The sequence below is a fragment of the Salminus brasiliensis genome, chromosome 19, assembly GCF_030463535.1.
Source record: "Salminus brasiliensis chromosome 19, fSalBra1.hap2, whole genome shotgun sequence".
Classification (NCBI taxonomy): domain Eukaryota; kingdom Metazoa; phylum Chordata; class Actinopteri; order Characiformes; family Bryconidae; genus Salminus; species Salminus brasiliensis.
In genome coordinates, this window is record NC_132896.1 from 3,008,494 (window position 1) to 3,026,643 (window position 18,150).

Consider the following 18,150-nt stretch of genomic DNA (forward strand, 5'->3'; position numbering starts at 1 on the left):
GAGGGCTTCATTTTTTTCATTTTTCCTGCTTACAGTCCCGACTACAGAGCAGCTGCTGGGTCCTACTGCCTGCCAGTTCTCTACAAAACACACACACACTTTTTAAATGGGCATTTGTAATAAGAACATCAGAGGGCTTCTTTATGCAGTTTTGTCACCTTTAAATCTAGTAATTAAATAAAATAAAATAAATTTGACTGATATTTTGCCACTTATCTAAACATATTACATCAAAATTACATCAAATTAATAAGTAAATGCCTTAAATAAAAAAAATAATAATAATTCAATGAATAAACAAACATAGCAGCAACAGTGAGATGCTAGGTCACATGTCTAATAAATACTTCTAATTGTTATTACATGCTCATTGCATACCACTAGAGGGCAGAAACTGCTCTCTGGTGTGCCACCAGCCAAGCAGAACAGTGTGTATGTGTTCACCGGTCTGTGATGACCCTTCACACACTGCAGAAAGTGATGTATGTGTTCTGAGGATGCTGCTGGTGCTTGTGTTTTGGGTGCAGTGCAGTTTCTCAGAGGCCTTCAGCACCATGACGCTGAAACCTCTCAACAGTTTCCACTGCTGCTCCATCAACACTGAACAGAATCCACGAGTCTTTACGGCATCAGTGAGCCTATTTCTACCTTCTTCTGATGTGACCAGGCTGCTGCTGAGTAATGTATCTCCACCCTGAGTAGCATATCCACATACAGTAATAGACTATATGGGCTATTTTGGCTAGGCTGAATTGCCCCTAGATGTGGGTATGTGAGCGAATGGGTGTGTGTGGTACCCTGTGATGGACTGGCCCTGGCATTTTTTTTTAAGAAGGGAGTAAACAATGTCAGTTTATTGCACCTCTAATGCAGCAGTAAAAAAAAAGGATGGGAAGTGTATCAATCTTAAATCAGCCACTGTTTTGTGTTTAGGGGTCAAAGTACAATGTTTATGGTGGGCAGATGGCCAACAACACAAAATAACATGCAATAAACAAATAAAATTTATATTTAGGATTTAAATATGGAAAAAGTAAGCACTGGCATTAGCACTGGCACATGACAATATCTGAATGTATTCTGAAAAATATTGTTAGCGTGGTACTAGAGCTGGGCGATATGGTAAAAATATTGTATCACGATGTTTACGATATTTTCAGGATAGAAGATATTCATCAGGACAGACGTGATCACAGACAAAATGCATCCAAACACTCCCCCATATTTAGTACAGGGATTTTTATTATTATTATTATTATTATTATTATTATTATTATGTGCTACACTTTATCCAGTTAAACCAGACTAGTTGCACTGTTTGTAATGAAACCTGATCAGACTGATCAGCTGATCAGTCTTATTTAAGCACTGATCATATCCTTAAAAAAGTATACTGTGTATCACGATAAGAAAATATTGCAAGATCCGATAAAATATTGTCATATTGCCCAGCTCTACACGGTACACAATACGCTCTTATGGGTATATCGTGGATATCATCAGTGCTTAATTAATACTGATTAACTGCACACTGCATTACAGAATTGTAATCATTCCTATTTAATTAAATGATTAAATGGAGTGATTAAAATGACAGTACTCAGTATGGGAGAGTATCTGGATACTAGTTTCACGCTGTTGATGCATAAATAAATAAATATATAAATATCATATATCATTAACATGTCTTTAAATATCATGATACAACATTTTTACTATATTGCCCAGCTCTAACTGGAATTGTGTTTCTAAAGTCATACAATTACTAATTAGCTGAATGAGAGGGTGACTTTCTGGTGGGCAAAATCAAATGTCCCCATGTGCCAACTTGTCGTCCTCACTTGGGACATCTCTGGATTAGCGCCGGACCTCACAAACACAAGTGAGTCTGTACTTAATCACTGATGGTGTTTGTTAAGCGGTGTTTGCACTCTGACTGCAGACGACACAATGGCAAACCGGATTGTCAGTGTTTTTCAGTAAAGCAGTAACGGCAGTGCACGCTAAGCATGCAATTTTCCCAGCCACAGCGGGATTCCAGGTATAGCCGCTCACAACCCAAAAAAACACTAAACTTCAATGAAAACACAGCACTAGAAACACAGGACAAAATAGTGGCTAGCACCCTCACTCAGCACTGGCCCCGCAGCAACAACTACTGCTATTTCAGTAACATGCAAAACATGTGCATGACCGCATACTGCCATCAGTCACGTACTGCTGCTGATTACACCAATTGTACCATGAGGCCCAGAACATGTCAACACAGCATTAAACACAGCTGTAAATGATGGACTGTGGGTGTGTAAAGGGCATTTTACATGGAAAGTGACATTTTACATTTCTGGTTCATTTTCAATCACAGGTGGAGGGATAGGAAAGTGAGACGAGGTCTTAGCCTGTGATGGTGTTGTCATCTGCCAATGAGAGCCCTGTGTTTTTCTCATGGGAAGCATCTAATGCTTATCTGAAGTCTCTCTGCATTAGATTTTCTATTTTCTGTTAGGAAAAACATTCCTGTTTTGGTGGGCAATTGCTGGTTGCGGTCACTACAGCTATCACACAAAAGACATGGCTAATTGTCCACCTGTCACATGAAAACCTTGGTTGTGAAATGATCCCATGATTTGAGGGCCCTTAACCCCTTAAAAAGTCTATGGATGAGTTGATGAGTGTTACTGCAAACCTCTATTACTAAAAAACAGCCCCACCAGTTTGTATAAATGTCCCTGTAGTTACTGAGTAACACACCTTAGTGTGTGATAAGCCTTTCTGCATTAGTGGTTAATAATGCAATATATTAGGGATGCACCGTTACCTCTTTTTCGCTTGCATTACCAATACCAGATTTTTACGTATCTATCTATTACCAACTCTGACTTATATACTCAAAACTCGGCTATAAGTCCTCATATTTGTAGTGTTCCACTTTTTACAGGTTGACCCTTTTTATATCCCAAATAAGATATAATACGTGTTCACTGGTTGAGGAACTGCACATTTGAAAAGTTTCAGAGCTATGCAGAACAATGCAGAAACATGTGCAGCTTCGCCAAACAGCTTTTAACAGGTGTTTAAATTCACATTAGACTAACTAAATGGTACGATGTCCAAATGTTTGTGGACACCCCTTCTAATGAATGCATTCAGCTGCTTGCTGACACAGATGTGCAGATGCACACACACAGCTTGTCTAGTCCCTGCAGACAGTTACTGGCTCTCTGCAGCAGATGAACACAAGGCGTGGGCTATAGAGGGGTGTAAATAAAGCCCCCCAGCATTGAGGAGCTGTGGAGCAGTGGAAGAAGAGCTGTGTTCTCTGGAATGATGGTGGTGGTGGAGCTCCATCCAGTAACTACTGTTGAATAGGATGAGGTGGGGTGGTGGTCATCGTCATCATCCACACCTTCCTGGCCTCACTAACACTCATGTCACTGAATGCAATCAAATCCTCACAGCAATGCTCCTGCTCCAGAATCTAGTAGAAAGTCTTAGAAAGACAGTAGAGACAGTTAGCTACTCCAACTGCAACAACTGAGCAGCTGTCCCAATACTTTTGTCCATAGTGTTGCTATTACTGAGACAGGAGATGTTTACAGCCGGCCATTTCACTACGTCTACACAAACATCTTAAGTGAAAAGTTTAGCTACTTAGCTACTTAGCTATTTAGCTAGTGCTAGTGCTAGTGATAGTGCTAGTGATAGTGATAGTGCTAGTGATAGTGCTAGTGATAGTGCTAGTGCTAGTGATAGTGCTAGTGCTAGTGCTAGTGATAGTGCTAGTGATAGTGCTAGTGATAGTGATAGTGATAGTGCTAGTGCTAGTGATAGTGATAGTGATAGTGCTAGTGATAGTGATAGTGCTAGTGATAGTGCTAGTGCTAGTGATAGTGATAGTGCTAGTGCTAGTGATAGTGATAGTGCTAGTGATAGTGATAGTGCTAGTGATAGTGATAGTGCTAGTGCTAGTGATAGTGATAGTGCTAGTGATAGTGATAGTGCTAGTGCTAGTGCTAGTGCTAGCTAGCTAAACCGTTACCTCAGGGTAGAGCTAACGCTAGCTAGGTTAGCATAGCCGTAGCTAGCCTGACTAATAATAACTGACTCACAGCGCTGCAGTCAAGTTAATGTTGGGACAAGGCCAGTAATAAATAAATCTGATAAATTAATATGAGATATGTTATGAGTATGTTGAGTTAATTAATTAATTATTATTTAGTGAAGTAGCCGTTCAGCTAACCGTCGAATGTGAAATCAGAGAGCGCGCGAGCTGAGGCTCTGCAGCCCTGCCGGATCAATAAATTATCAATTAATTAATTGTTCTTAAACAGCTTCAGGATCAAATAATGTAAATAAATTAAAATGACAAAAAGTGCAAAAGGTAATGGTAATAATTCTAAAGGCATGATGACGTGTATATATATATGTGTGTGTGTGTGTGTGTGTGTGTGTGTGTGTGTATATATATATATATATATATATATATATATATATATATATATATATACATATATATATATATATTATGTAAAAATAAATATACAAATATATAAGATATTTATAATGGATACATATAACATATACAATATCATATACATATATCCAGTAGTGGATTTGTTAAATATATATATATATATATATATATATATATATATATATATATATATATATACAATCACAAGTATATATAAAACATCAAGTGTATATATCAAACATAAAACATCAACATGTATATATATATATATATATATATATATATATATATATATATATATATAATATCAATACATTGGTTTCCATTGCTTGAATAATATGATAATATATATATGTATATATATATATATATATATATATACAATCACAAGTATATATAAAACATCAAGTAAAATAAATTTTAAATAAATTATATTATTAAAAATGCACAACGTAATGCTAATAATAAATGCTACTATGCATACAAAAACCAGCTATGATGTGTATAACTACGAATGTGTATAAAATGGCATATTAGATTAGACTATGTTATATTTGTTTTTTTTAATGTGTTAAAATCAGTAAATAAAAATAAACTCTTATTTTCACATAGAACATCAAAAACATAAAATAACATAACAATAATGTTAATAATGATACACACAGAAATGACATTTTAATCGTTTTTGTGTCTTTATATTTCTCTTTTTTGGAGAAGGTGTAATATACATACATCATTTTTCTTTCTTTCTACTTTTACCACATGCTTTTCTGTTGCAGTCACACACACCACATGGTAAGACCTAGTTTCTGAAGCATTATCAGTGTGTGTGTGTGTGAGTGTGTGTGTGTGTAAAATGTAAACACAGTCTGTGGAAGATTAAAATGTTTCATTTTCCTTTTTAATTAAAAAAAATAGAATTACTTTATTTAATTTCATGATTCAGACAGAGAAGAGATAACCAGTGGCTGCAGTCTCCAGCAGATGCCTTTAGGGGGCGCCAGAGTTCAGTTTGCATTCCCATCATGTCTCCTCTCTGTTCAGCCTGTGTCAGGGTGATGGAGACCCACTTGGTGAACAAATGTATGGAGAAGTGTTTTGATGAGGGTGGGGGTATTATCAGTAACAAAGTATCTGGACAGGGGTGGGTCATATTATTATTATTATTATTATTATAATTATTATTATTATTATCAATAATAATAAACTTGAAATCAGACCAATGCTGGTGTATAAGCCAGGGGTCTGAAGACCAAACATTGTGGCCTGTTTCTTAATTTTTATGCATATATCTGGAGCCATTGTTAGCATATATCATTAGTAGTATTAAGTATGTTAATTATTAATAATATTATAACATTAAAAATGAACACAATACACAAATAAACAGAGACAAGAATTATTATAGGGGTGTGGTCCTCATATGATTGTAGGTCTGTAATTGAGTAATACGGTGGCAGAAATACACTATACGTCCAAAAGTATCCAGACACCCCTTCTAATTGAATGAATTCTACTCCAAGGTGCACCTGCTGACACTGGAGTCTAGTTCTGCACATATAGCTTTTATAATCTTTATAGGAAAACACTGACCAGTAGAATAAGCAGCTGGGCATGAATGTACGGTCAGTGCCTGCAGTGCTGAGCATGGGCTAAAGGGGTATGAAGCCCCCAATATCTGGAGTGATGGCGTGCTATCCAATTCCTTGTAAGTGGCAGTGCAGATGATATTTCCGAAATGCCTAAAGTGTACATTAGGTGCATATAATCATTCAATATGACTGCAATCATAATAATAATAATAATTAATACTAATAAATAATAATAATACATTTAAATAAACAGAAGAACATGACAACATTTCTTATGTAAATATTGTAGATAGTACTTAGTGTCAAGACATTTGTACTTGTTATTATTTATTTTGTATTATTTTCTTATATTTTATCCTTTTTTTTTATTTGTATCTGCTCCTGTTATTGTTTTTTCCTCATGCTGCTGTAATGTGTGAATTTTCCTCTAGTAGTAATCCAGGTTTCTGTCTATGTATAATCAAATACCACAGTTATAAATTCATTACAAACACCAACACTCGCAAAGCAAGTCACACGAGACGTTCATCAGAAATATACACACATTTATTTACAAGTGCACTTGTATTTGCATAGAAATTTATTGCAACATAAAAATATATAGTAGTAAACAGATTTTCATATTTATTAGAGGCATTTTTTATATAGCTTTTTCTCCATTAAAGGATTTGTTTCTCTGAATTAACCCTTTAAAACTTTGTTTACAGGTAAACAAATGTAAATATATTTACTGTTTGTACTTTAATCAAACCGGATGCAACCTCCGGTCAGTGGGACGCACGCCATGAGGACGAGGTGGAAAGACCTGACCTCATATTACTCACTAATGACAGTCAGCATCGCCGGCATCGCACAGGTGGAGGTTTTATTTTATCATGCTTCATTTTGAAGCTGCTCAGACCAGCCTAGTCTCCAGAAACCACAGCCCGACACACACATACCTGTCCTGATGGGCAAGTCCCACTGACCGTTAACATGATTCGAGTGTAGGAAGAAGTAGGGAGGTAGGGAGTGCGGTCATTTTCATACACAGATTTAAAATTATATATGTAGATTTCTTTATCTTTAAGCCTTCATGGACTGTGACCTCATTAAAGTTGGCTTTTATCATTTTAAAACTGACCGCTCTGAATAAAAGTGATGCACTGTGGTAACAGTGTGAATGCGATATGTTTTATTTATGTACACAGGCTCATATTTTACAATTTTATTACGTAAATAGCTCCATTTTTGACATTTCTGTCCTTTAATGTACCAAAAACATTTTAAACAATTTAATTTTATTTATACTCCCACTTTCCAACCTCTCTTTATCCCTTAAGATCAACCGTTTTTTGTCACTGTTCCTTTAAGACTGAAATCTCTGATTCTGATTGGCTGCCATGCATTGCGCTGCATTTAACAGCAGACTTTATTCAGAAACACTCCTTATAACTTCAGGGTGACTGGGCGGAGCTAAACTGCTGTAGGCTGAATAGGTTCATACACCACTGTCAGGTACAGTGAATAAAGCTGATGATCCAGTTATAGTGGCTCCTTTCAGGGGTGGATCTACATATTAGGCAGTGAGTGAACAGCCAGATCTTGGAAATTCAGGAAAAATGGACAAGAAGACATCTGGGTCAGAACATCCAGTGGTCCAAAACATCAGCCAGGTCTTGAGGGGTGTTCTCTCCCGGTATGCAGTGGTCAGTACCTACCAAAAGTGCTCCAAGGAAGGACAACCGGTGAACCGGCGACAGGATCATAGGCGCCCAAGGCTCCTCACTGATGCTCATGGAGGCTCCGCCCACCTCACAACTTCCAGGACGTAAAGACCCTGCTGCTAACATTAGTCTTGGTGACAGAGACCACAGCAGAACACCTTCAGAGGTCTTGTGGAGTACATAATTCGATAGGTCAGCGCTGTCTTGGTGGCACCTGGGAGACCTACGCCGTATTAGCCTCTGCAGTCTTAGAAGGGCTTGAGGAGTGAATGGAGCAATGAAACATAACATGTCCACATACTCTGATTTTTTTTATTTTAAAAAGTTGAGGAAGGTTGAGTTTTCCATGAGATGGTCAGGTTTAATCAGGTAAAGACAGTGCATCACCTCTGCAGCAGGCCTGTTCTGCCATGGTAATTAAAGGGGTTTCTACAGCAGTTAAAACACAGCAAGAGGCCACAGTTCCCTTCAGACATGAATGGCAAGGTTCCAAAACTCAGACTTACATGTAGTGACTTCTGCTACAGTACAAAAACCTAAATAATAAAGGGAATCTAAAACTGAAGAAAAAAACAGAAAAAGACAGAGACCACATTTAATAATTAATTATGGCGAAACGCATGAGAGAGAGAGAGAGAGAGAGACACAGAGAGAGACAGAGAGAGAGAGAGAGAGAGAGACAGCTCTGGACGAGGTGGAGAACGGCACAATTACGAACCAATGAGAGATCAGCTCTGGTGGCGCTTCGTGGACTCTCCTCCACGGCCTGGTCAGACACTAGCCATCATCAACCCAGGACAGGGTCGCCATGGCAACGTCTACAACATCGCGGCCCTACGTGACCCCGCGTCCCCATAGTAACTACAGCGACCAGGCAACCCCCCTCTCTCCGGAATAGAGAGTCCCAAACGCCCGGCGTCACGCCCCTCGAGGGTTCAGATTCTGTCGCCATGACAACACACCCGCATTTCCCACTTCGGTAAGGCCAGGGGCCATTGTTTCGCTCCTTTAATCTCTATTCAAGCAACACTGCTTAACATCTTGCATATAACATATAATAAGGGGTTACGCAAGGAGTCGAATGGCTGCGGCGGCTCCCCGGCTAGAGCATTGTTCTATTGCTAGGTCAACTTGGCATTATCTTACAAAAAACAAAAAAAAAACATCACGTACAAATGGTTTCGGCTAAGAAGAACGACTCCCCTGAAGGAAGCAGACAAACCTTTAGTGTGAGGGGTTGATTTGCCGACATTCGAGCACTCCTCCGGCCTTTTTCAGCCTGATCTGAATCTGCTGGACTTGTATTACCACAGTCGAGACGTTCCCCGTGATTAGAGAAGAATAAATAATGCTGAGCCATTAGCTTCCATTATAACACACTTACAACAAAAGCCAATGGGCAGGAGGTTTTCTGTTCTTTTACTAAGGGCCGGGACTTTGTTTTTTGTTTACAGTGTGTGATAACTCAACATATGCTACAAACACAGCAGATTGTGAGTGGTCTGAAAAATTCGGGAGTAATTCTTAAAATAATCAGCAACAATGGGGAAAAATGTTGTCAGTTAGAGGAACAGCAGGAGGACAGTCTAACAGACAGAGGACAGTCTAACATACAGAGGACAGTCTAACAGACAGAGTGTGGGACACATCCTGACAGCAGCAACACTGACAAGCCTTATAAAAGCATGGTGTAATTGGGTTGGGGATGGGTTGGGACATTAGTGGGGCATACCTGAGCACATTTCTACACTGGCAACGGCGTGGATAGCCACTGCACGGACACTGGAAGGTCCTTCCTCACCTGTCTTCCTCTGATTAGCTCAAAACTACACCTAAAACTCACACGTCCGCTCACTCGCACTCTCGCGTCCTTCTCCTCCTCACGTCCACGTACTCTCTCACACTTGACTATTTCGCTCTAGCTCTATGTACATGTTCTTGGGTTAGATGTAATGGGGTTAAAGTGGACGTTTCCAGTGCCTCTAGGGAAGATCTGACCATGTTAAAGAGACGTGATTGGTTGGATATTAATATGCTGATATGTTCCAACATGCCAAAGCCTCTCCTATATATCGGCAGATGATGATCATGAAGATAAAGGAGATGATGAGGAAGATGAAGACGATGAGGACGCTGGGTATTTTAGGCCGTTTCTGGTGGCGCAGGGTGGATTTGGAGAAGCAGCAGAGGGTGAGGTTCCTCACTCACAGAGCAAAAGCTGGAGAGGTGGTGCAGCTGGGATTTGTGGGCGGGGTTTACAAGCTGGTGGAAAGGGGCGGGGTGCTAAAACGTCTGCTCTGGAATGACTGTGTTGAAGGGATGATCCCAGAACGTGGTGGTGATGCCAAAACCTGGAGAGAGGAGAAAAAAGAGCAGCATTAGTGGATACGACACAAGAACAGTGAGGGCTAAAGGTCACAGAGGCTGGGCTATCTATAGGCTATTTGTTGTTGGTGGTCGAACCACTCGAACCACATCAAGCGGTTGAAGGTGGATCTTGCCGAAATGCGTTTCTATGCATTTGTCTACAAATTAAACCAGCATTATGTGAGCGCTGGTATTTTTTTTCTCCTGGGCTCCCTCTACAGTCGGGGAGCGTAATTTATGTTTACTGCTAGACCACAGCTATAAATACAATTTATGCTTTGAGCGCCTCCTCGTGGACAGCTGTGCATTTCTAGACAAGCTGAGAGCTCCAGAAGCTTGATCTGAAGGTAGAGAAGCATGTGGGCTGAGGCGGTGGAGTAATACTACAGGATTGTACACTAATATGACTTGAGTTATGTGAAATAATTATAATCAGATCATTAAAAACAGTAGTATCAGCATCTGAAATCTGAATTTTGTGCATAATTTAGTCCATGTTTATAGATAATAGTCATAAGAGTCATACAGTCAGAAACCATAAAAGCAAGAAATAGAAATAGTCTTAGCTGAGGATCTACATTTGGGGTGAGGGAGGGAATTTTGTTATTTGTTTTTTATGACTTTTTTAAATATATCAACTATTATTTAAAAAATACCCCCCCCTAAAACCCCTGAAGGATGAAACTGACAAAGACATGAGAAAGCAACGAACTGCTCAGAAGCATGTAAACACGGCAGCAGAGAGAGCTCAGTACACACCTGCTCTTTGGTGCTCGAAGTGGTGCTTGACGTGGTAGGCCTTGAGGCCGTACAGGTAGGAGCCTTTGCTGGGTGAGCCGTAGTGGAGGTAGTAGTGGATCATGTCATAAATCACGTACCCACACAGACCCCCAACAAACAGAGACACGCCCAGACCCTCCGGCAGCAGCTGCTTCAGAATCAGGTAAAACGCTCCAATCACGATGGAGGCAACGCCCGGAGGAAACACCAGGCGAGAGCCATCGAACGGAGACTGTGGTAGAGAAGAGAGGGAGAGCGTTTCCTCGATTATTCCGAGATATTTTAGAAACACAGTCTGATTTCGATTGGGTTTTGCTTCCCCAGGAAAAACTATTTACTCCAATCTGCATGTTTTTCATCCCAGACATTTCGGCATCTTGGGGTTTTTGTTTTTTTATTGTTTGATAGAGGAGCCGCAATCACCAGAAAATCTGCAGAAAATCAGTACAGCTTTGCCCTTTCCACAAATGCAGTAAATCAGGGACATGTTTGTGGTCTAATGTTTGCTTTGTTAGTTTTGCACTGGATGATATATATATATCATGGGGATCCGAGTGGTCCGACGGACTAAGGCTCTGCCACTATGACCTGAGGATTGGTGGATCGAATCCTGGGTCATGCTGCTTTGCCATCAGCAGCTGGAGCCTGAGAGAGCACAATTGCCCGTGCTCTCTCTCTGAGTGGGTAGATGGCGCTTGCTCTTGTTTTCCACATCACTTTAGTGCATTGCTGGCCGGAATGTGCATCTACTAGCCCAAGTGTAGTTGTGACTTGTGTTTAGTAGAGTCTAAAGTTAGAGGTATCTTTGAATTATTAGTCTATATAAGATATTATTATTAATATATACAATATAGTCTGAGCAGGCTGGTGCGCCCAGTGCAATGCATCAGCAGCAGTTCCAAAAGAAGTGCATGTGTCTATGCTCATCCCCCCAGTGTATACATATACAAAAATCATGAATATTTTTACCATATCACCTCAACCCTATGGTATACTGTAACTTATATACTTATATAATATACTTATATAAGTTATATATATATATATATATATATATTTATTAGCTGTAAAACAGAAGACCGAATTAAGTCTGTACATTATTTATCCATTATTGACAGATAACAGAGAGTCATACAGTGTCAGAAACCACACCATCAAGCCTATTAGAGATTACTGGCCACCTCCACACGCTCTGAGGAGAGCGTCTGATGGTTTAGGAACACGGCCGATTATTTTTCTAGTTAGAAAAGCATGTTCACACTAGCGCTCACCTTATGGTGCTGTCCGTGCAGCAAGAAGTGCAGGGTGATCAGGTAATAGTTGTGCGCAGGAGGACGCATGTGGAAGAGGAAGCGGTGGATGCAGTACTCGACAAAGGACCACATAAACATTCCCACAAGGAAGATGAAGGGAAAGCAGTACTTATGGATGAGGATGGAGTACTCTGAACACACAGCAGACAGAGTGCACAGCTTTAGGGTTTGGCTTTTAATGAAATGACATCGGCAGGCCATAATTGCACCTACATTAGACATGAGTTTTAGACATTGTGTGGATAGTTAGCACAATGCTACACTTTTTTTTCACTCTACCACATCTATCATATAAATAAAAAAATGCATACAAATAGAATACTAGTTTTATTTCTATAATTATTCTATAATACATTTTTTTCTCCTGTTATGCTGTTGGTTTATAGATACATGGTTTTTATGTCATGGAGTTATGAAGCTCATTCAAACAGCTGCATTTCAGAGCCATTAGAGCTACTCGCAGAGAATACGAGCTGGCTCCAGGTTCCAGGTGGTTTGCTTTGGGAGGATTTTGGCCAGCATTTTGTTCAATATTTGACTTGGGATAGTTCTGTTGGCAAAAGGGACTGATACTGATTACTGTAGTATGTAAAGCCGTACACACAACGTACAGGCTAATGTTTGCACAGCCAGTGAATAATCCTAGTGTACATATATGTGTGTTACGAAATGTGGGCAAGCTTCTTTGAATGTTCCACTTTGTGAGCGTGTGTGGATGCGTGTGAATGCATTTGTATATGTATATGTGTGTGTTTTACCTGATGTTACAAACAGTCTGGTGCTTCCTTGTGCCAACAAGCTGTAGCAGTACCAGCTCAGGTAAATAACCAGTGGCATCCACACAGCAGGAACCATGTACCTACACACACCCACACACAGAGAAGGAAGGAAAGAACAGGTGTTTCAGAAAAGAGAAACCTCAGAAGCTCTGATGGAGCTGGATTTGTTCGGGTGGAGGAAGATGCGCATGGAATTTGAATGGCATTGGTAACGTCATCCAGTTCTAACAGGGCCTGACGTAGTAACAAATTTGCATGTGGTCGCTGAATTGGTTTTTAATGTAAATAAAATTCAGCACATATTTGATACTCATATCTTCTCTCGCTCCGACAGTGTCTGTGTTTATACACCGAAAGTGTTACTCCATTAAAGCCAGGCTCCATTTAAAGTGTGGTTAATGCAGTGAACTGATTACAGCGCATTTTTGAGTCTATTAACTCAAATTTAGCTCAATATTACATACTGAGTTGAACCTCAAGATCATCAGTAAATGAGCTGCAGCTGAAACTGATTCTATACTGTGTAAGATGTTTAGTCTGTGGCTCCGCCCCCTCAATGTGTTTACTGTTTATCCCCATCTGCAGGTTAGAACTCCACCCTATCCCCAAAACTGGGATGCTTTTGACAACAGAACTTTGAGCCTTTGCTGAAATTCACATTTACGACCTCCTCACACTTAATGAGCAGCAGTTAGACCGTAGGGCCGGTCTTGGGCTGTGAAATTCCACTACAAACACAGTTATGAGAAAATCTACCTTCCCTTCTTTCTCAGACACAGCAATGTAGATGGCTTCGCAGCTCTAGAGTGGAGCAACTGTCTAACTGCCTTTAAGCTAAGAGACTCAGGAGGTCATAAGTTCAAAAGCTCTCAACTCCATGGTCAAAAGTCTGAGAATAGGAAGGCCTTCCCATGTGATAGTGATGTCCATGTCCGTACCATGATGTTTTGGTGTTTGCCTCGAAGAAGTCATTCTCGAACAGTCGGATCGGCCGGTCCACGGGCTGATGGACCCATGCGTCGTATTTCTCCCCCAGGTGACCCACCTGCCAGGCCAGAGGCTTCCTCCAGTCCACCAGATCCTGCAAACACACAGGGCAAGGCAAATACACACAGTGCTATCAGATTCTGCAGAGACATGGTGATCTCACACACACACACACACACACAGGTTCCAGCGTTAACACCTGCCAACTAGATTATGCCGAAAGTGGACGGGTTCCTGGCCAGCTGACCTGTAGCCTAACTGCTGTGTTCCGGTCTTCCCGGTATGCAGTGGTCAGTTCCTGCCAATAATGGTCCAATAAAGGAAGGACAACCAGTCAACCAGTGACAGGGTCATTAATGCTCATGAAGGTCCCACCTCACCACTTGCTGCTGCTAACGTTAGTCTTGGTGCCAGATACCACAGGAGATCTTCAGTGGTCTTGAGGGGTCCACACCCTGACAGCTCAGAGTTGTTTCGGCAGCACAAGGTAGACCTACTCAATACTCAGCATCTGTTTTTAATGTTATGGCTGATTGGTAAATGACACAATAGGTAGAAATACAATTACAGTATGGAAAAAAGAGTAAGCGCGTACAAGGGAATGGCTGTTTACGCCTTGCATTAGTATACAGAATGTGGACAAAAGTATTGGGACACCTGCTCATTCAGTGTTTCAAGGGTATTAAAAAAGAGCTGATCCTGCTTTTGTTGGAGTAACTGTCTCTACTGTCCAGAGAAGAAGACTTTCTACTAGATTTTGAAGGACCATTGCTGTGAGGATTTGATTGCATTCAGCGGCACAAGCAGTAGTGAAGTCGGGATGCTGGATGACCACCATCCCACCTCATCCCCAACTCCCCAACTCATCCCAAAAGTATGAAAGGTGATCATGCAACACCGCCTCTCTCACTTCCACTGCCATTCAATAGAACCTAAGACCTTTAATTTACAGAGAGAAATAACTGGAGACGCTTGACCAAAAGGAGCCCATCAGTGTCATGGACAGTGACTTCACCAGCAGGGGGTGCTACCACCATGTCAGAGCTGGTATTAGAAAGCCAGGAAGTGCAGTGTTCTGCAACCCTCTCAGAGAATGAAACACACTGATGTGAGTGAGAGGATCTGTAGATAATCAGTGATTCCTCTTGTCAGTTGTGCACACACACACACACACACACACACACACACACACACACGCACACATGCACACACATACACACACAAAGGCTACAATTGAGACTGAGAGAGGAAGGAAACGAGAGGTTTTACGGTTCAAAACTTTATAAATAACACTGCCCAAGATACACAATATTGACAAAAGTATTGGGACACCTGCTCATTCACTGTTTCTTCTGAAATCAAGTGACTTTAAACAAAAAAAAAAAAAAAAAAAAAGAGTTTCTCCTGCTTTTGTTGGAGGCTCTACTGTCCAGGGAAGAAGGCTTTCTACTTGATTTCAGAGCTCAATGCTGGGGGACTTCATGTCCGTCTAGCCACACGCCTGGCATTAGGCAGCATGGTGCCAACAGGTTCCTGTTTACCACGTCCTTCAGAGAGTCCTATTCTATTGGCAGTACTACTCTACAGGGACTAGGGAAGCTGTGGGTGTGTGTGTGTAGATCTGCACATCTGTATCAGCAATGGGTACAACTTAAAATAGCTGAATGCATTCATTAGCAAGGGTGTCCATAAGTATTTGGACACGTGTATTGCATGTGTAATTTGTGATCGACCAGTGTTTATGGAGCGTCTCAGTGTCAGGGATGAAGGAAATAATGTAGTTGTAGTGACTGCAGCTGTCAGCTGACTCCTGAAATGAGCGCGTGCAGAAAGAAGACTTTCAGAGAAGGAAGCGAGATCACTGAGGGCTTCAGTCCACAGCATCTAGGAACTGCGTTCTGCTATTTTGCCACTGCCTGCGCTGAACATCTGACTCGAAGAACTATCCACACTAATCAGCCATATCATTAAAACCACCTGTCTAATATTGTGTAGGTCTTCCTCGTGTCACTAAGACCGCTCTGACCCGTCAAGCCGGAGTCTACAACACCTGTGTTAATGCATTTTACAACAACAATTAACTGTAATGACCAAAATCATTACTACAACTACATGCACTGTATGGACAAAAGTATTGGGACACCTGCTCATTCATAGTTCCTTCTGAAAGCAATGTTATTACCCTGCTTTTGTTGGAGTAACTGTCTCTACTGTCCAGGGAAGAAGGCTTTCAACTAGATTTTGAGTAGAGCACTGCTGTGAGAATTTGATTGCATTCAGCGACAAGAACATTAATAGCGTCACAATGTTGGATGATTACCACCACCCCACCTCATCCCCAAGTCCTCAGCTCATCCCAAAGTGCTGGATGGAGCTCCACCATCCATCATTCCAGAGCTCAATGCTAGAGGGCTTTATAAACCCTTCTAGCCCACGCCTGGCATTAGGCAGCATGGTGCCAATGGGTTCATGTTTGTTTATCTGCTCAAGATAGTCCTATTCTATTGGCTGTACTTCTCTACAGGGACTGAACAAGCTGTGTGTGTGCTTTTGCACATATGTGTCAGCAATGGGTGCAGTTTAAAGTAGCTGAATGCATTTATTAGAAGGGGTGTGGGTAAAAGTGTGTGTGTGCACTAGCTTCCTGAAGTCAAAACCGTGAAACCACTAATGTGTGTGTGTGTGTGTGTGTGCGTGTGTGTGTGTGAAATTGTAACTGCAGCAGAAGGGCTTCATCATTACCGTTAGGCCACTGGATGACCAAAATGTGTCTTTCTGACTAAACACCCTGAACCACCACAGACTAATAAACCCAGATCTGAACAGAACACAACAATGCAGCACAACCGCAGGCCACGCCCCAACACTACTGGAGCTGGATTACTTTCCCCAGAAGAGGTGGTGTAACGTAATCTGTAATGGATCTGATTGGCCGATTGGTTCGAGATAAATGATCTGTGTAATTGGTCCAAATTCCTGCAGACGGTCTGGTTTGAAGGGTCGGATCCTAGGCAGTGTCTGTTAGCAGGGTTTATCGTTCCAATAGCGTGTGGTGGATTAGAACTATAAATAACTACACACTGCAGATTCATACTGGATTCAATTTACACCTCAGTTATTACTGTCAACCTACACACACTGCAGATTCATACTGGATTAAAACCATTACTGTCATACTGTAAAACTACACACACTGCAGATTCATACTGGATTCAATTTACACCTCAGTTATTACTGTCAACCTACACACACTGCAGATTCATACTGGATTAAAACCATTACTGTCATACTGTAAAACTACACACACTGCAGATTCATACTGGATTAAAACCATTACTGTCATACTGTAAAACTACACACACTGCAGATTCATACTGGATTGAAACCATTACTGTCATACTGTAAAACTACACACACTGCAGATTCATACTGGATTAAAACCATTACTGTCATACTGTAAAACTACACACACTACAGATTCATACTGGATTAAAATCATTACTGTCATACTGTAAAACTACACACACTGCAGATTCATACTGGATTAAAACCATTACTGTCATACTGTAAAACTACACACACTGCAGATTCATACTGGATTAAAACCATTACTGTCATACTGTAAAACTACACACACTACAGATTCATACTGGATTAAAACCATTACTGTCATACTGTAAAACTACACACACTGCAGATTCATACTGGATTAAAACCATTACTGTCATACTGTAAAACTACACACACTGCAGATTCATACTGGATTAAAACCATTACTGTCATACTGTAAAACTACACACACTGCAGATTCATACTGGATTAAAACCATTACTGTCATACTGTAAAACTACACACACTACAGATTCATACTGGATTAAAACCATTACTGTCATACTGTAAAACTACACAGACTGCAGATTCATACTGGATTAAAACCATTACTGTCATACTGTAAAACTACACACACTACAGATTCATACTGGATTAAAACCATTACTGTCATACTGTAAAACTACACACACTACAGATTCATACTGGATTAAGAGCGGTCCACAACTATTATAGTGAAGCCATACAACCAACACGCACTGCAGATTAATACTGGATTAAAAGCAGTTTATAATTATTACAGTCAGACTGTAAAACTACACA

At 40.6% G+C, this 18,150-nt stretch overlaps 1 protein-coding gene across 1 annotated transcript in view; it reads right to left on the reverse strand.

The window, feature by feature from the left end:
* Window positions 1–8,070: 8,070 nt before the first annotated feature.
* fa2h (fatty acid 2-hydroxylase) overlaps window positions 8,071–18,150 on the reverse strand; it is a 44,519-nt gene continuing 34,439 nt past the window's right edge. The window contains exons 3-7 of the mRNA XM_072664111.1: window positions 13,950–14,092; window positions 12,991–13,091; window positions 12,191–12,363; window positions 10,899–11,151; window positions 8,071–10,123 (exon numbers count right to left, since the gene is read on the reverse strand). Coding sequence (XP_072520212.1) covers window positions 10,056–10,123; window positions 10,899–11,151; window positions 12,191–12,363; window positions 12,991–13,091; window positions 13,950–14,092 — 738 coding nt within the window. The 3' untranslated portion in view covers window positions 8,071–10,055. The remainder of the gene's footprint in view (window positions 10,124–10,898; window positions 11,152–12,190; window positions 12,364–12,990; window positions 13,092–13,949; window positions 14,093–18,150) is intronic.